Source organism: Giraffa tippelskirchi, chromosome 5, assembly GCF_054371585.1.
Source record: "Giraffa tippelskirchi isolate mGirTip1 chromosome 5, T2T-mGirTip1v1.2.pri, whole genome shotgun sequence".
NCBI lineage: Eukaryota > Metazoa > Chordata > Mammalia > Artiodactyla > Giraffidae > Giraffa > Giraffa tippelskirchi.
This window is the reverse complement of record NC_137279.1, coordinates 52,019,107-52,039,546: the sequence shown is the minus strand read 5'-3', so window position 1 is coordinate 52,039,546 and position 20,440 is coordinate 52,019,107. Positions and strand designations below refer to the sequence as shown.

At 42.7% G+C, this 20,440-nt stretch overlaps 1 protein-coding gene across 9 annotated transcripts in view; it reads right to left on the bottom strand.

Moving 5' to 3' along the window:
* SUSD4 (sushi domain containing 4) overlaps window positions 1–20,440 on the bottom strand; it is a 133,295-nt gene that overhangs the window by 52,842 nt on the left and 60,013 nt on the right. For 6 of the 9 annotated variants that reach the window (XM_081485688.1, XM_081485685.1, XM_081485691.1 and 3 more), the window contains one exon: window positions 2,935–3,147. The exons of 2 other annotated variants lie outside the window; for them this stretch is intronic. In XM_081485688.1, coding sequence (XP_081341814.1) covers window positions 2,935–3,147 — 213 coding nt within the window. Of the gene's footprint in view, window positions 1–2,934; window positions 3,148–3,508; window positions 3,604–20,440 lie in introns of those variants that run through there. One more of the 9 variants, XM_081485693.1, reaches the window with a different exon arrangement.

Genomic DNA, 20,440 nt, shown 5'->3' with positions numbered 1-20,440 from the left:
CTCTTAGCTTCTCTGAGACTCATTTTCCCTATTGATTGAACACAAACTAAATTAGAATGAGGGCTTGAATTATCTGACTTCTATAAGTCCCTTCAACTCTGAACATTGATGATGCCATTTGGTGTAACAATGTGTTTTTGCATAGCTGATTACAATAGGAATTTTGTGATGCAAGAAGAAACTTAGACATAACCTAGTAGAAGAAAAAGTGCTGGCTTAGAACTAGTTACAAATCTGCAGCTTACTCACCAGCTATATGACTTTGACAAAGTGAGGAAACTTCTCTGGGCCTCAGTTTCCTAAACTGGAAATAAGGACAATAAGACTTGCCCTGTACGGTGACTGCATATGTTAAATGAGATAGTGAATCTGAACATACTTTCAAACTCTAATGACCTATAAAAATGTGGTAATGTATTACTGTTATCACTATTACCAGCACACACAAAAAAATCCATTAGCTCTCTAAGAATTACCTGACAAGGGAAAACAAATGAATTAAGCAGTCATTACTATTAACCTGGAATAAATCCTAATCAGAGAGTAAAGGCCATTTACAAACCGGGGGGAAAAAAGTCTGGCTCCTTCCCTCCTCTCTGACATCCATGGAATAGACCTCTATGCACCCCTTGCCCCTGTAAGCCTCATACAGAAGGCTTAGTACATTAACAATGAGGATTCTCTCCATGGCAAGGGCAAAGAAAGTAATCTCCTTATATAGATCTTTCAAAGACCAACAAAAATCAACATTTATATTAAAAATAATTATACCATCATACTTAGAAAGGAAACACCCATTCTTCCAAACTTTGAAATATGTTGATGAGTGTAACATCAGCTGGCAATGAGGAGTCGTGGACTGTCCTTTGGAAATATCTGATCATATTTTGAAATGCTGAAGCTGAAGATCCAATACTTTGGCCACCTGATGTGAAGAACTGACTCCTTAGAAAAGACTCTGATGGTGGGAAAGATTGAAAGCAGGAGAAGGAGATGACAGAGGATGAGATGGTTGGATAGTATCACCGACTCGATGCACATGAGTTTAAGCAAGCTACGGGAGTTGGTGATGGACAGGGAAGCCTGGTGTGCTGCAGTCCATGGGGTCACAAAGAGTCGAACCCAACTGAACAACTGAACTGAACAGAACCGAATAAAAGAGCTGACTCTTCTCTGCCATCCTCATGTACACAGCCCCTGTCTTATGTTTGGGGCTAAGTGTTAAGGGTTATGCATGCTGACCTATATGATAGAAGTCTCTACTCCAAGATGATTTTTCACTCCCTTTCTTGGAATTACTATGTATTATATTGTTATGTACAAGGTTGGAAAGAAGGTCATCTAAAAAGGGATGCAATTTTTTTTTTCCAGGATGACCAAGTAACAGAGGCCCTTCAACTTTGGGCAATATTCAGAAAGTCTATTGGTTTTCTTTGTTCTCTGATGTTTTTGAGTTTTTCTGCGTTTTAAGTACTGGGTATCTTAGGCCATAGGTTTTAGCAGGAGAGTTTTTACATACAAACTAAATAATTTTTTTAAATTGAAGTATAGTTGATTTATAATGTAGTGTTAACTTCAGGTGTACAGCAAAGTGATTGCTATACATGTATATTATTTATCAGATTCTTTTCCATTATAGGTTATTATCAGATATTGAATATAACTTCCCATGCTATATGGTAGATCTTTATTGTTTATTTTATATATTAAATCGACTTTTTAAAATAAGCTTTTAATTAATTAAAGAAACCACAACTTGCCTGGACTGTATTTAAGGAGAAAAAACAAACTTACTTTTAACATTTTTAATTCTTCATAGTAATTTTGGCTTTTTAAAAAAATCTTGAAAATAAAAGCAAAGATAGCAAGTAAACACTTTAAGACTAAGACACTACCATACTCATCCTTCATAATTTCCATAATGAGGAGCATAATAGATGTTTGATCAATGCTTGTCAAATTAAATTATTTTAAAAGTTTCATAAAGAAGATACACACTAAATCAGAATAAGAGTTTACAAAACATTATTATAAAAGCTCCATTTGAAAACAAAATCAATAATGGTGTTAAGAGAAAGTGAAACCCACCTCTAATGAACTTGATGAAATACAAGTTCTATGCCTCGTGGATATTTGGAGCTGGAATTAACTCTTGATTCATGCCTATTCCTACTTCAACCTCGCTGATCATCAGAGATATATAAGCCACAATTTGGCATTCCAATTAGTTAAACTCAATGTATTCTTTTAAATTCTACAAGTATCTTCACAGAGTAAAAACAAACAAGCAAAAATACACATACACACACACACACACACACACACATATGAAGTTGTTTCAACCAAAAGACTTGGGGATAGCTGTTAGAAGTAAATGAATATCTTGTCATGATCAATAAATTTAGGGATAACTACTGGAGATAAATATCTACCCTATCAATCTATCATTGCTTGCCACAGTCCTTTCTTTCCTTAAATGAATCATGTCTAACGTAGGACTGATAAGGAGTAATTGATTTAATCCTCTGAGTAACATGCATCTTCTGTATCATTATATACAGTTTGGGCTCAATATATTTACTGCATTTTTTATTGAGTAACATGGAAATGGGTGCTGAGTTGGCAGTTCGATAATAAATGGCCCTCACGTTATCTGAGTTGCTCTTCTGCATTGACAAAAATGACGATAAATTGGCTTGTAATTGAGACACCGAGGAAGACGATTACTCTTGATGCTGAGATGCGTTTATCCCCCGGCCCAGCCCTTCCTGGGCACGCGCGATCCTCCATCAGCCTGCTGGACCAGCCCTGACACAGAGAGCAGCCCAGGGAGCTGGTCCCTCTGGCACACAGCTTCAGTACCTCCGCGGCCACGAGCTGACCACGGGAGCAGCTTCCACGAGGTAGGGGTGGGGATGGAAGGGACCACTTTACCTTCCTGCACACAGACGGGTTTGTCACTCGGGATCCAGCCTAGGGTTCCGTTTAGATGCTTCATACACAGTCTCTTTGTAGAGCCCTTCAGTTTGAATCCGTCTTGGCAGTGAAAACGGGTGACAGAGCTTTCGAAGAAAACCCCCCCGCTGGGCGTCCTGAAGCCATTCTCGGGGACGCCGGGGTCCGAGCACACCTGAAAGTCATCGAACCCTACATGGACGGAGAGAAGAAAAGATATCTCTGAATACATTCTCTGGATTCCGAGGGTCTTCTAGGACAAAGAGCAGATACTGTCGTCTTTCCGACGCTGTGGGTCACCAGACTCCACCAACAGAAAAGCCAAGAATATGAACATTCGGGCTTCCCTAGTGGCTCAGACAGTAAAGCGTCTGCCTGCAACGCAGGAGACCCAGGTTCAATCTCTGGGTCAGGAAGGTCCCCTGGAGGAGGAAATGGCAACCCACTCCAGTACTCTTGCCTGGAAAATTCCATGGACTGAGGAGCCTGGTGGGCTACAGTCCATGGGGTCGCAGAGTAGGACACGACTGGGCGACTTCACTCATTCACTCACTCAGTGTATGTTTCAGGCTGCTTTTTGCTCTTTGCTTAGAAAAACGCTCATCAGTGATTTCAGTTCCACCGTCAAGTTAGCCCTTCAAGAAAATTCTAGAAGTAGGGAGATGAGGAAAAGTAAATCACAAAAAGCACTCAAAGCGGTAAACGTCACAACCAAAGTATAAAATGCAGAAGAGACATAATGATCAAAGGATCAATCCAAGAAGAAGATGTAACAATTATAAATATATATGCACCCAACATAGGAGCACCACAATATATAAGGCAAATACTAACAAGTATGAAAGGGGAAATTAACAATAACACAATAATAGTGGGAGACATTAATACTCCACTCACACATATGAATAGATCAACTAAACAGAAAATTAACAAGGAAACACAAACTTTAAATGATACAATAGACAAATTAGATTTAATTGATATTTACAGGACTTTCCACCCCAAAACAATCAATTTCACCTTTTTCTCAAGTGCACACGGAAATTTCTCCAGGATAGATCACATCCTGGGCCATAAACCTAGCCTTGGTAAATTCCAAAAAATTGAAATCATCCCAGCCATCTTCTCTGACCACAATGCAGTAAGATTAGACCTCAATTACAGGAAAAAAACTATTAAAAATTCCAACATATGGAGGCTAAACAACACGCTTCTGAATAACCAACAAATCACAGAAGAAATCAAAAAAGAAATCAAATTATGCATAGAAACAAATGAAAATGAAAACACGACAACCTAAAATCTATGGGACACTGTAAAGGCAATGCTAAGGGGAAGGTTCAGAGCAATACAGGTGTACCTCAAGAAACAAGAAAAAAATCAAATAAATAAACTAACTCTACACCTAAAGCAACTAGAGAAGGAAGAAATGAAGAACCCCAGGGTCAGTAGAAGGAAAGAAATCTTAAAAATTAGGGCAGAAATAAATGCAAAAGAAACAAAAGAGACCATAGCAAAAATCAACAAAACTAAAAGCTGGTTTTTCAAGAAGATAAACAAAATTGACAAGCCATTAGCCAGACTCATCAAGAAACAAAGGGAGAAGAATCAGATCAACAAAATTAGAAATGAAAATGGAGAGATCACAACAGACTCCACAGAAATACAAAGGATCATAAGAGACTACTACCAACAGCTAATATGCCAATAAAATGGACAACTTGGAAGAAATGGACAAATTCTTAGAAAAGTATAACTTTCCAAAACTGAACCAGGAAGAAATAGAAGATCTTAACAGACCCATCACAAGCACGGAAATCGAACTGTAATCAGAAATCTTCCAGCAAACAAAAGCCCAGGACCAGACGGCTTCACAGCAGAATTCTACCAAAAATTTAGAGAAGAGCTAACACCCATCCTACTCAAACTCTTCCAGAAAGTTGCAGAAGATGGTAAACTTCCAAACTCATTCTATGAGGCCACCATCACCCTAATTCCAAAACCAGACAAAGATGCCACAAAAAAAAGAAAACTACAGGCCAATATCACTGATGAACATAGATGCAAAAATCCTTAATAAAATTCTAGCAAACAGAATCCAACATCATATTAAAAAGATCATACATCATGACCAAGTGGGCTTTATCCCAGGAATGCAAGGTTTGTTTAACATCCGCAAATCAATCAATGTAATACACCACATTAACAAATTGAAAGATAAAAACCATATGATTATCTCAATAGATGCAGAAAAAGCCTTTGACAAAATTCAACATCCATTTATGATAAAAACCCTCCAGAAAGCAGGAATAGAAGGAACATACCTCAACATAATAAAAGCTATATATGACAAACCCACAGCAAACATTATCCTCAATGGTGAAAAATTGAAAGCATTTCCCCTAAAGTCAGGAACAAGGCAAGGATGCCCACTTTCACCACTACTATTCAACATAGTTTTGGAAGTTTTGGCCACAGCAATCAGAGCTGAAAAAGAAATAAAAGGAATACAGATAGGAAAAGAAGAAGTAAAACTCTCACTGTTTGCAGATGACATGATCCTCTACATAGAAAACTCTAAAGATTCTACCAGAAAATTACTAGAGCTAATCAATGAATATAGTAAAGTTGCAAGATATAAAATTAACACACAGAAATCCCTTGCATTCCTATACTCCAATAATGAGAAGACAGAAAGAGAAATTAAGGAAACAATACCATTCACCATTGCAACAAAAAGAATAAAATACTTAGGAATATATCTACCTAAAGAAACAAAAGACTTATATATAGAAAACTACAAAACACTGATGAAAGAAATCAAAGAGGACACAAACAGATGGAGAAATATACCGTGTTCATGGATTGGAAGAATTAATATAGTGAAAATGAGTATTCTACCCAAAGCAATCTATAGATTCAATGCAATCCCTATCAAGCTACCAATGGAATTTTTCACAGAACTGGAACAAATCATTTCACAATTTGTATGGAAATATAAGAAACCTCGAATAGCCAAAGCAATCTTGAGAAAGAAGAATGGAACTGGAGGAATCAACCTGCCTGACTTCAGGCTCTACTACAAAGCCACAGTCATCAAGACAGTATGGTACTGGCACAAAGATAGAAATACAGATCAGTGGAACAAAATAGAAAGCCCAGAGATAACCCACGCACCTATGGACACCTTATCTTCGACAAAGGAGGCAAGAATATACAATGGAGAAAAGACAATCTCTTTAGCAAGTGGTGCTGGGAAAACTGGTCAACCACTTGTAAAAGAATGAAACTAGAACACTTCCTAACACCATACACAAAAATAAACTCAAAATGGATTAAAGATCTAAACGTAAGACCAGAAACTATAAAACTCCTAGAGGAAAACTTAGGCAAAACACCCTCCGACATAAATCACAGCAGGATCCTCCATGACCCACCTCCCAAAATATCGGAAATAAAAGCAAAAATAAACAAATGGGACCTAATTAAAATTAAAAGCTTTTGCACAACAAAGGAAACTATAAGCAAGGTGAAAAGACAGCCTTCAGAAGGGGAGAAAATAATAGCAAATGAAGCAACAGACAAACAATTAATCTCAAAAATATACAATCAACTCTTGCAGCTGAATTCCAGAAAAATAAATGACCCAATCAAAAAATGGGCCAAAGAACTAAACAGACACTTCTCCAAAGAAGACATACAGATGGCTAACAAACACATGAAAAGATGCTCAACATCACTCATTATTAGAGAAATGCAAATCAAAACCACAATGAGGTACCATTTCACACCAGTCAGAATGGCTGCTATCCAAAAGTCTACAAGCAATAAATGCTGGAGAGGGTGTGGAGAAAAGGGAACCCTCTTACACTGTCGGTGAGAATGCAAACTAGTACAGCCACTATGGAGAACAGTGTGGAGATTCCTTAAAAAACTGGGAATAGAACTGCCATATGACCCAGCAATCCCACTGCTGGGCATACACACCGAGGAAACCAGAATTGAAAGAGACGCGTGTACCCCAATGTTCATCGCAGCACTGTTTACAATAGCCAGGACATGGAAGCAACCTAGATGTCCATCAGCAGATGAATGGATAAGGAAGCTGTGGTACATATACACAATGGAATATTACTCAGCCATTAAAAAAAAAATACATTTGAATCGGTTCTATTGAGATGGATGAAACTGGAGCCCATTATACAGAGTGAAGTAAGCCAGAAAGAAAAACACCAATACAGTATACTAATGCATATATATGGGATTTGAAAGATGGTAACGATAACCCTATATGCGAGACAGAATAAGAGACACAGATGCATAGAATAGTCTTATGGACTCTGAGGGAGAAGGTGAGGGTGGGATGTTCTGGGAGAATAGCATTGAAACATGTATATTATCATATGTGAAACAGAACACCATTCAATGTTTGATGCATGAGACAAATGCTCAGGACTGGGGCAATGGGATGACCCAGAGGGATGGGATGGGGAGTGAGGTGGGAGGGGGGTCCAGGAAGGGGAACACATGTAAACCCATGGCTGATTCATGTCAAAAAAAATAAATAAATAAAATAAAATAAAATGCAGAAGGGAGCCGAGGAGGGAGAGGTGGTCAGGGAAGGGGGAGATAGAATCTGAGCCCAGTATTGAAGGACAGGTGAGACTTCAAGGTCAAGGATGGAATCACCTTTGTGGAGGGAGGCATAGGGGAACGGCAGGCGTGATGGCCCAGCTGGGAGACCTCTGCAGGTGACACTGGCAGAGCAGCAGGTGGCCGACAGCAATACAGGGCTTGCAGGAGAGGCAGGCTGGGGATGCCCACCCTCCCTTGCCTGCTGCCCTTGCCCCCATCGGCCAGGCCTGGACCACATTCCTCATCCTCTGGGAGGCCTTCCTTATCCCCACTCGCCTCACCTACCCTCTCTTTGTTCCACTCCTGTAATGTGAACACAGCCTTGTGCTGACTAATTTGGAGAACAATAGCCTCTCACTGTGGGTTATGAGCCCCCAAGGAGTAGTTCCAAGATTTTTCACTGTTGTGTCCCATGGAATCTATCACAGTCCTGTGTAGAACCTGCTCCATAAATGTTGGATGAGTGAACAAAAAGAGTTGGGAAAGAGAGTGGGAGACAAGCTGGGGTGACCCTAGAAAGCCACACTGAGAGAGCAGGCCAATGTGGAGCCATGGAGCTGGGCAGCAGGTCCCAGGAGGCCCAAACGATGGATGCTGGAGGGAGTAAGTGGAGGAGAGAGAGCTCAGGGCACGGCTGGGAGACCCAGGCAATGGTGCGGGTAAGACACGGTGGGCCTCAGCACACAGGAGAGTGCTAGAGGCAGCAAGGGGGGCTCTAGAGTTCAAGACATTCCAGTTCAGGGGCCCGATGTGGGATGAGGGAGATGGCCTGGCAGGTGGGAAGAAGGCCGATCTTGAAGCAAACATGGATGACATGAGCTCGCTGGCAGAGACCAAGGATAGGGAAGGGGTGCTCTGTGTGCCCACCACTCAAAGGGAAGGAATGAAGGAGACACAGAGAACCCTCAACTCCTGTGCACCATGAAGGCCTTCTACTTCACTCTCTTACAAAATCCTGACTAAGTTCCCAGAACAAATACGCATAACTCCATCGGGACGGGGGTTGGTGTGCCCATCCACCCCCGCCCCCAGGGCAGCTGATGGTCCCCCAGGTGGGAGAGGGTCAGCAACAGCCTGTGCCACCTTAGAAAACCCAGCCCAGACCCAGAGGCAGCATCACTGGAACCCTTGGAGGATTTACCTGATTTCCAGGTGATGCTCAGATGCCGGCCTCAGGAGACATCTGATCCTCTGCGACAGCTGGACTTGCAAAATGCCCTCAGCTGGTAGGTGATTTCCCCCATCCCAACTTTCACAGGCCTATGAAGGACTCACCTGTGGTCCTCCCCAACTGACCTTGTGACCCCAGACACCCTGCCAGCGCTGCTGGGTTGAAAGCCACATGGTACAGAAGGGGCCACAGTGATAGGGTGTCCAGAAGTCACGACATGTTCCCTCTGCAGAGAGTACAAGGCTGTGGACCAAATGGGAAACCAAGGAGGAAGGCAGGGAAGGTGAGAGCAGCCACATCTGACTCAACTACATCTTTTCAGCGGGAGCAGGTCTGATATTTTATTGAACAGAAGGTGCTTTGACAAAGGAGACCCCACCCAGCCTCAGCGCCACTCACACGCGGATGCAGCTCTGCCCCGCTGTGAGCACTCTGACAGCACATGGTGTTCTCCAGGCCTGCGGAGGGTGACGATTAATACCCATCTGGGGGAGGGCAGTGAAGTACCAGCAGGTCGCTAAGTGATGGCTTCATGTTTTTATTTCAAAGGAAAGTAGACTGTCAAGTGTTTGCTAAGTGACAAAGGTTTTCTTCCAAGTCTGGCCATCACAGGGTGGGTTCTTTCAACGTACATCCATCACGGTATTGAGGTGGTAACTAGCTGCACTGGAATTGCATCCCAGCCTAGAAAGCCCTGAAGCAGGAACATTTAGAAACCCGAGTGGTCTGGACACTTCCTGGCAGGCTATGGGTCAAAGTCATTCTGACTCACATGCTGTAAGTCAAAGAGAAGCTGTATCAGACGGTGGGCGGCCACCGAAGGGTAAGCTGAGGGTAAGAGGAAGGGACAGGCCTGCAGAAGACCTGGAGCTGAAACCTCACAGCTGAGCAGACACCAGCCAGCGAGAGCAAGGAAGGGCGCTCATGCGGAGGCCAGGAGCCGCTGAGCGCATTTCAGGGATGAGGTGGTTCTGTCGGGCTGGGGGCAGGGTGACTGACTGCACAGGTGGAGCCCTGTGCGGGGTGGAGGGAGGGCAAGAGATGCTGGCTGCAGGCCACGAAGGGCCGTGTGTCTTGGCTAAGGGTCTAGACTTGATGAGGGGGTGAGGGATGGGGTTGTGGCTAGTACTGAGAGCTTCGAACAGTGACATGATTGCAATCAGATTTGCAGTTTTGAATGATCTTGTACCCACATGGAGGACTGACTGATACAGACCAAGCTGGAGGCAGGAAGTTCATCAGAATCGCCTCCCAGGCCTCCAGCTGCACCTCAGGAGCAAGAAGGCAGCTTTGTGAAAGGACATCCACTGACGCAGGCTGTCTGGCTGGGGTGGGCCAGGAAGTCTTGAGTTTTAGAAAGCTGTCCCAGCCATTGTGAGACAGCCAGCCCCACACCTGCCTGAGGACCAGCAACTAAGGACTGTGGGATTTCAGGGCTTGAGCTGTAACCGGGTGGGAAACCAGGAGTTGGAACCAAGGTGGAGGTGATGGAACAGCAAGGCCAATGGGCAACAATAAGGACACAGACTCACAAAACCTGTGACCCACTGGATGGAGGACAGGGTCAGGGGGATGAGGTAAAAGAGAGGCGTCTAGGAAAACTCCCAGGTTCTGAGGTTGATGATGGAGTAGATGGTGGGGCCCTGCAGGCAGACTGGGAGGGCGGGGAGTTTGAGCTCTCAAGGGTAGCGGGGTTGGGGGGGCACCCAGGCAGACATGTCTGGTGATGACCAGGAGGCTGAGTCTGAAGCTCCACAGTGTCCTGGGTTGGACATCTGGGCATGGGCAGGCGTGCCGTTCTGGGAACAAACACAGTGTGAAAGGAGGCGCAGCCCAGGCACCCACAAAGGACACTGGGAATCCAGGGCCATGGAGAAGGAAGACTTGACTGTGTTACGCAAGCAAGAGAAGGGAAGGAAGGAATGCACAGCAGTGTCAACCACCACCCACAGACCTGCTTTCTGAGTCTGAGAAGCATCCACTAGCTGGAGACCGGAGCACTGGGACCAGAGCCTAGGCGGCTTCAGGGACAGGCAAGAACTGTCCTGGGAGAGGGTGCCTGCCTGCTGATGTTTGAACGGGGTGGGGTGGGTGACAGTAAGCATGGGTTTCTCTTTCCAGATGCTTAGTGTGAACAAAAGGGCATAGGGTGGGAGTTATCCCTGGATTAGGGTCAAGGGAGGGGTTATATTGTTTTATTGTAATAAAATTTGAAGATGAAAGAGATTTCAATATGTCTCTACATAGCAGGGAGAAAGAAAAAAAGGCTGTGGGTTGGGGAGGGGAGTAAAGGGGAGGCAGGTGGGGTGTGTTCTCCCCACCTGAGTGTGGGCGGGGAGGGAACCTGAACCGCTGAGGCAGGAACGAGAGTTTTGCCAGAACCTCCAATGAGGGAGGCACATACCCCATAATGTGCTCATCCTCCAGGACTTAATAGCGTCTCCCCCTGGGAGCCTCCCTTCTTCCTTCCAAGACTGAATAGGAGGCCTCTGTTCCCATCTAGGTACCCGGGCTGTCCTCGCTTGGAGTGGCCCTTGCCTTGTTATCGCTGGTCTACTGAGCTGTCTTTCCCACTGGGCTGTGAACTCCAAGAAGGGGCAGATGGGATCTTAACCTTCACCTCCTCCTCTAGTGAGTGTGGGCATTTCACAAGTGCTGCTAGTGAAAGATGGGTGGTTGGATGGATGGATAGACAAATAGATGGAGAGGATAGGTGGGTGGGTGGATAGAAGATAGGTGGGTGGTGGGACCTCCCTGGCAGTCCAGTGGTTAGGACTCCATGCTTCCACTGCAGGGGGCATGGGTTTGACCCCTGGTTGAGGAATTAGCATCACCAAAGAAAAAACATAGGTGAGTTGATGGATAGAAGATAGGTGGGTGGGTGGATGGATACATGGACAGAGATGAATGGATGGAAGGTGGGTGGGTAGGTGGGTGGAGGGAGTCACATGCTCTGCTGGACTCAGGCAAAGGTCCCTACCCCATCCCACCAAAGTCACACTAATCACTCTGATAGTCCTAGAGGTTTTTGTGTTCAACAGACAAGGCAGGTGTGAAAGTTGTCCCCCAGCACAGACACACTCCCAATACCCTCTCACCTTCCTCTCTCCTCCCAGTCTGAGAAGATTGCACTCCTTATATTTTCATAACCTTCTTCCAGTCCACATACTCAAACACCTCAGCTCTCCTCCTCCCTCTCCACTGTGAAGTCTAAGGTAGGTTTACACTAAGGATTCAATGGAGATATCTGTGCCTCCCCACCCAGCACACACACACTTCTTGGCCAATCACCCCTTGTTCATAAATGAGCCATGCTGCCTGCTGAGTTCTAGGCACAGACGCCTCAGCTTCTCACACAGCCCTGCCCCGGGCCACAAAGCTATTCTCTCTCAGAGAAGGACAGATGATTCAAAAGAGAGCTGAAGATGCAGTCCTGACCCACTGGAAAAATGACCCCTGCTCTAATAAGAAAGTGATGAGAGTGTCATGGAAATGACAATGGAGAACGGCAGAATTTCCCAATGACTCTAACTCTGTACTCTCTCTGTACTTGTTCTTTCCTTTTAAAAAGAACATTCTCACCCACTTTCTCTGCTTTCATATCACCACAGCCAGCCTCGGGCTGTGTTCTGTGCCTGGGACAGCACTGATGACCAGGAGGCTGTTGGCCCTGGGATCCAGCCCTTGGCACAGAAGAGGGAAATAAGTACAAGTGGTAAAAAGAGAGGGATCAGAAAATGAGATGGTATAAGAAGAAAATATTCTTCATTTTGGACAACTAATCCCATTGAGCAAGATAGTAATTTTCTACAGCTTGCCACAGCTTCAGATTTCACTTTTCAAATTACCCCCTAGCGGATCGGTTCTCAGCCCGGGTCATTTTTCTGTAGCACTGTTCTCTTAATGTCTTTCTGCAATGTTGGTGATCAGCCCCATCAACTAACACATCCGTTAAGGGGGGTGGTCTGCTTTAGGTATTAGGGAAGATGAATGGAAAATAACTTTAGTGTGAGCCTGCTCAAATAATCTTATCCTAGGAACTGTACTCCTAAGGTCTCAATTGCTTTGTCTCCTCTTCTTCAAGTTCTATGTATGCTTTGGTGCTAAGTAGTCGTAATGAGTGACAAGAATGCTGACTGTCCCCACACTTCAGGGGAAGCTATTTCTCTCAGGACCCCTGAGTTCAGGGTATAGTGGCCCATCAAGGTGGTGGGGGTATAGTGAGGGGAGGCAGCACCTGGGGCCTGGCCTGGGGGGCTGAACAGCCTGGTGTAGCATCTTGGCCTGAGGTCCCCTCTGGTGCTTCCTCAGCTTGTGTCACACACTTCAGTCCTGGCTTCTCCATTACTGGCACTGACTTTCCTGCCCAGTGTTTGTGAGCCCAGGAACAAGTCAAGGATAGGATTGTAATTTGGACTCATTCTCAGTGGCATTGCGAGAATCTCCATCTTCACAGACAAAGAAATGCATCCAGCCTCAGTCTCATTACGAGGTCTTGACACTTCTGGTTTGGTTACTTTTGAGTCTGTTGAAACCTACCATACAGTTTTCCTGCGAGCAACAGAAGAGTCTTTGAAAAGAATCATAAAAATGAAAGAGGTGTGAAAAGCAATCTTTTGGCTTATTATAACTGAAAAGTCATATCCTAGAAAGGAAGAGTGTATCAAATGTAGTCAAATCAATTTTGAACTGGGGCTGAGTTTCCATTTCTCTGTAAACTGCTCTATGAGTCTTTGCGGGGAAAGAAACAGGATATAGATGCAAAAATTGATTTTTTATGCATTTTATTTAGTGAGAGGGTCCTGGGGCTTGGGAGAAATGGGCATCCCTGCTAAAGTTTAAACAGACACGTTTGCAAATTTTAATTAGAATCGAGAGCAACTCCCAAGCCTCTCCGCCTCGCCACCACCGCCACGCCTTAAAGTACCTGCTATCAGTCTCACACAGTGGGCATTAAAATCACCCTAGAGGTCTCTGCTCTGACCCCTTTGTCTCTCAGGGGAGGACACCAAGGCCTCAAGTGTGAGTCTGGTCACTCTGATGGCTAATCGCAGAGCTGGAACTAAAACCTGGGTCTCTGACTCACAATCCAGGGCTTCTGCCAGTGATGATGCTGTCCTCACTTAGCCTTTTCCTGTCATATTTCATATTTGTGAATAATTCAAGTCTTCATGACATTATGAACTCTTTGACGGAAAGAATATGCATAAGTGTTTCTGAGTCCCCCACATCAATTAAAACAGGACTGAGCCAATAGCAATGGCGAAATGTTTAATGATTCGGTAAGATGCACTCCTCATGGTTCCCCCAAAGCTGACACCTCCCAGTGCACAGTCTTAGCATCAACGGGCTGGGAAGCCATTCTTGTTCCCCCAAACATTCACAAATCCAGACAGTCAGCCACCAGACATCCACTGACCATGACAGGGATCTGTGAACCTTTCCAGTGATGAAAGATGCCCTTGAGGAGATCACAGCCTAACTCCAGATAGCAGTTTCATAAAATAGAATTGGTCCTGGAGAGTGGAGTGCATATTGCCCTCAACAGTAAAAGAATAAAGGGAGAAGGATGTGGGTAAGCTTGAGGAAGTCCCTCTTGACCATGTAAGGGCTTTTTCCCCATTAGATGTGAACATTCCAATTCAGTTGCCTTGGGCTGAAATCTGTCTTTTTCTCATCATCAACAATGTAGACAAAGTTTCTTTTAAACTACCTAACTAGTAAAATATCACTGTGCTTCAAAACGCATATTTGTACCAAGAAGGAAAGCTTTCTGCTCCTTGGAGAAAAATCTTCAAAAAATACCTTTCCTATTTTTAAAGATTCTGAAAGTTTCATTACCTGAGCTTGTTAAATTATAAGCACAAGCTAAAAGGCAAAGGGAAGGTCCTGAGGACATGCTGATGAGGGGCCCCTTTGACCATCTCCTTTGATCAGCCCCAGTGGCTCAGAGGATAAAGCGTCGGCCTGCAATGTGGGAGACCTGGGTTCGATCCCTGAGTTGGGAAGATCCCCTGGAGAAGGAAAAGGCAACCCACTCCAGTAGTCTTGCCTGGAAAATCCCATGGATGGAGAAGCCTGGTAGGCTACAGTCCATGCGGTTGCAAAGAGTCGGACACGACTGAGGGACTTCACTTTCACTTTACTGCCAACACACACCTCACCTTGACCTTCCTCACTGTTTCAAAAATTCCTTGCTCTCAGAACTATCTTGGGCTTCCCAGGTGGCACTAGTGGTAAAGAACCTGCCTGCCAATGCAGGAGACATAGGAGACATGGGTTCCATCTCTGGGTTGGGAAGATCCCCTGGAGGAGGGCATTGCAACCCACTCCAGGACTCTTGCCTGGAGAACCCCATGGATAGAGGAGTCTGGTGGGCTACAGCCCATAGGTTCGCAAAGAGTTTGACATGACTGAAGCGACTTAGCACTTAGAACAATCTTATTTTTAAAATGAACACATGTATTAATAGCCAGTCTTATTCCAGAAACTGTGTGAGCTGGTGTTGTATCTGTAACAAGGTATCAGCAATGAAAAGAAGAGGAAGAGAGAAGCAGTATTCAAGAAATCATATTAAGAAAAACCTAACTAGCAAATAAATCAATTCTCTGGTTTGGTATCAATTCTCTAATATCAATATTTTAAAACACAATGCTTCTGCCTATAGGTGACCTGATAACATAAAACTACTTAATGTGCCAGAAGTTTCCAGGTACTGGCAGCCAACTGCACATTTGGACCGGTCCATTCTTTGCCCATCAGCCCATCAGAGGCTCCTGACATCCCTTCAAGGTGATGCTGTCCTGGAGATGAACATCAAAGGATGTTCCTTCTGACCTGAAACTCTCAAGAGTTTCTATGTATTCTGGAGGTCTGTCTTGTGCCAAGGTCCGGCTCAAACATTCAGAGGATCCTCCCCAGTGACAGACAGTTTAGGGACTGCCAAACATGCTCCAGGAAATGCTAGGGGACTGAGTAACCCAGTCCCCAAGACTGCCAGAATGCCTCAACTCTCATGGAGGTGGAGGAAAAGGTAAGCTTATCTCAAATGAACCCACCTTGAGAAGAGAAGCGAGTGTGGGTCACAGAAGAACAAGAGGAACTCCTAGAGTCAGAAAGTAGTAGAAACAGCAATTTAACAGTTTCACATTGTTAGAATTATAATTAAAACCAACAGGAAAATGTAATTTACTTTATAAAGATTCATTTATAACCCATATCTCCATAATAATATCACTAGTGTTTGTTTACCTTTTCTGTTCCAGTCTAAATAATCTCCATGTTTGGCAAATTTTCAGCTTTTTGTTTTTAAAAAAAGAAAAAGGGAGAGGGTATTTAAAAAAATAGAGATGGGGAAAAGAAAATTATAATCTGTGTTTACATTCACTTAGTCAACAAATAGGGCTGGGTGCTGAGAGAAAAGAGCAGACGGTGCTCACTCAGCAGATGACGTGAACTGGGACTTCCTGCAGAGCCAGCCGACATTAAGGACCTTGAGTTTTTGATTTACAAGCCATGGCCTTATAGTAGGTCAGGAAATCAATTTTAAGGGTCATAACCAACACTTTTTAGAAATGAAAGAGAAAGGAAAGGTCAGAGTACATCCTCCATGGTAAGGGTGAGTACTGTTATGTGTGGTTTTATTAGTTCTGTTTGTGCACACATGCTGGTCTGCAATGTAAAATGTATTTCTTTCAGTGGTTCACAGTCAAAAAGATTTGAAAAACACTGCTTGAAATATACTCCACCTTACTATTTATTCTATGTGAAAACATAAATTTACTACAAATAACCTGAGCTTAAGGGCTCAGGTTCTGCAGTGAGCCTGGGTGCTTTGAATCCTAACTCTACCATTTTCCAGGTGTATAACCTTGGGAAGGTTACTTAACCTCTGTGTCTTAGGTTGCATGCAAGTTCAGCTGCTTAGCCTTTTCTGACTCTTTGCAACCCTGTGAATTGTAGCCCTCCAGGTTCCTCTGTTCACGGGATTTTCCAGGCAAGAATACTGGAGTGAATTGCCATTTCCTTCTCTAGGGGATCTTCCCAACCCAGGGTCTCCTGAGTCTCCTGCACTGGCAGGCAGATTCTTTACCACTGAGCCACCTGGGCTTCCTGTCTTAGGTTGTGTTACATATAAAATGGGTATTATAACAACAGTGCCTACTTCTAGGGCTGTTGTGAAATTCAAATGAGATGTAAGTACATGTAAAGCAATGGTTAGCACATGTTAAGTACACAATAAATATAGGTTTACGTGTTAAGTCATTACATTCAACCAGCTCCTTAAAGAACAAAACCATATTGCTTCATAAGGAGCAATCTCCTAATTTCTTAGAATTGAGAAGTGAAGTTGCTCAGTCATGTGCGACTCCTTGCAATCCCCTGGACTGCAGCCTACCAGGCTCCTCCATCCATGGAATTTTCCAGGCAACAGTACTGGAATGGGTTGCTATTTCTTTCTCCAGGGGATCTTCCCGACCTGGGGATCGAACCTAGGTCTCCTGCATTGTAGGCAGACACTCTACCCTCTGAGCCACCGTGGAAGCCCCCTAATTTCTTTGAGCGACCTTCATTTCCAAGCTTACGTTTTTTCCTAACTTGCTGTAGAATTAAGTGTCTTTGAAAATCACTGCAAGACATAGGAGCAGGAACAAATATATCTAGAGTCCTTCTCTTTGCCAACTGGCTAAGTCATAAAACTGTCAATAGTAACACACAAACCTCCAGAGAATTGAACTCTGGTTTCTTTAAATTAAGAGCCAAGCTTGGAGGTGAAATCTGAGGGCCGGCACCCTTCCACGCACTGACAGCTCTGGCTTTTGTTCTAAAGACAGCAGTCCAGCCCATCCCTAATGGAAACCTCCCCCAGGCTCTCTTTGGATAAGCAATCAAGCTCCAAATCACCTCCTGATTTGGGCACAATGATGTGAACATTCCCTGGTACCAATGAGTCAAACCAAAACCAAACAGAAAATACCAAGGATTCTAAGATTTATGGAGAAAGAGCTCAGGGCAAAAGAACAGGTTTAAGACATGTTTTCCAGCAAGAGACAACACAAAGAATTCAGCAAAGGAACTCAAAGGTTTCTAAATTAATTTGGTTTGTGAATTTAGTGTTATGTCATTTCATAATTCAGTGCATTATAACTTCGCATATTTAAGAGGTATCTGGCGGGGGGAAAGGGAAGCTGATTACTGTTACCATTTATTAGGCTAAACAGATTTCTCACTGCAAAAATAGTAACCCCTGGGAAATACAGCAAAGAAACACCAGAAAGCAAGACCAGGCTAGTTACTATAGTAATATTTCTTCCATACCAATAACAAGACACACTATTTATTACAGCAAATTTATACTAACAAGATACCACTTAAACCTAGTTTTCTGAAGACCCAACAATGATTTGGGAGATACAAGATTTAGCTAGGTGGATTGAAAACTCAGTATTTTGGATTCCATTACTCAGAAGCTGCACTGAATACTGCATACACAGTTATAAACATAATAGCAACTTGATATTTGGATGGTAATCAAGTTAGGTAACATTTCCCAAGAAATAGTGAGAACGTTTTAATGTTTCAAGAAATATCCAGAATGAATATAAGTCAGCTATGTCTGAGCAAGTAAATGTAGCAAAAATAAGTCTTAATAGCATAATTTCAACTTGATTAAAATGGATAAAGACTACAGATGTGGCAGTCACAGTGCTCCCCATTTGATGCCGAACTGATATTTTTCCTCTCTTGATTTAATTCGCTTTGATTACCCAATTATTCCTAAATCCTTTCACTCAGTTTCAGCTCCAATAAAACTGATAACAATGCTAACTCATAATGTGATTTCACTCTCGTCTCATGATACTGCTCCATAAAACCATGCCCAGCAATATAATAAAATTATTCCAGATTGTGATATTATAACAAGAAAAAACAGAGTAAATCTTTATCTATTTGAAAATAAAGCAAGCACAGAAAACCATTCATCAGAAAAATCTGAGAATTTCTTCCATCAGTTGGGAAGAAGAATGCAACACGGTAGTATGGAAATGTCACAGTGGATATAAACTTAAACTTTAGGATGATCAGTTGACTAAAAATTTAAATAAGGTATGGATACATGTAAAAACTGATAAGTTAAAAATGTGGTTCTTTTGGAAAGCAAATCCTTATTATTGAGTATAATGAGGTGACCTTTCTAGCCAGCTCTGTGATCCTGGATAGGTAATGCAATCTTTCTGAGTTTTAACACCTTATCATAAACGAGGCAATTGAATGATTTACCTCTTCCACTCCCAAATTCCATTTCTAGTGACTTTTTGATAAAAATTGGTGCAGTCTCCCAAAGCACAAGCACTCAGACTGAAGAGGTCCATAAGACAATTCATTGTTGTGCTGAAAAAAAAAATCCTAGAACACACTTTCAAAACACCTGTGGTTTTTTGTTGTTTTTTAAAAATCAAATTTCCTTCACATTAAACGATGCTCAACATCACTAATTATCAGAGAAATGCAAATCAGAACTATACTGAGGTATCATTTCACACAAGTCAGAACGACCATCATTAAAAAGTCTACAAATAAATGTTAGAGTACAGAGAAAATGAAATCTTCCTACACTGTTGGTGGGAATATAAATTGGTATAGCTACTGTGAAAAACAGTATGGAGCTTCCTTAAAAAAAAAAAACCTAAAAATAGAGCTACCATATGATCTAGCAATCCCATGCTGGGTTCATATCCTGAAAAAACTGTAATTCAAAAAGATACATGTACCCCAATGTTCATAGCAGCACTATTTACAATAGCCAGGACATGGAAGCAACCTAAATGTCCATTGACAGATGAATAGATAAAGATGTGGTTTGTATACACACACACACACACACACACACACACACAGGAATACTACTCAGCCATAAAAAAGAATGAAACAATGCCATTTGCAGCAACATGAATGGACCTAGAGATTATCACAGTAAGTGAAGGAAACCAAAGACAAATATCATATGATATCACTTACATGTGGAATCTAAAATATAATACAAATAGACTTATTTACAAACAGAAACAACCTCACAGATTTAGAAAACAGACTAAAAATTACCAAAGGAGAAAGGGTCGGGGAGGGATGAGTCAGGAGTTTGAGATTAGCAGATACAAACTACTATATAAAACAGATAAACAACAAGGTCCTACTGTACAGTACAGAGAACTATGTTCAATATCTTGTAATAACCTACAATGGAAAAGAATACAAATTATATATATACATATATATATATGTATGTATATATATATATATTGCTGAATCACTTTACTGTAGACCAGAAGCTAACACAACATTGTAAATCAACTATACTGTAATTTAAAAACTTTGTTGAAATAAAGAGGTAATTAAAAATCAAATTATCTTTCTTTTCTGTAATCAACAGCTTTAGAGCAATACGAAAACTGTTTTCCACATGGGGAGAACTTTACAATTTATACAGTGTTTTACATACACAAATCTCATTTCACCTACACACCAACCCCATGAGATCAAGATAACAGTTTGATTGCATTTGCTTTCACTGCCACCATATAAAAATCCAACTGTTAACAGTACTAACTTTTTTAAGAGTACTAACCATCTTTTCACTAAATGACAATGAGTGAGTGAGGGAGTGAAAGTCACTCAGTG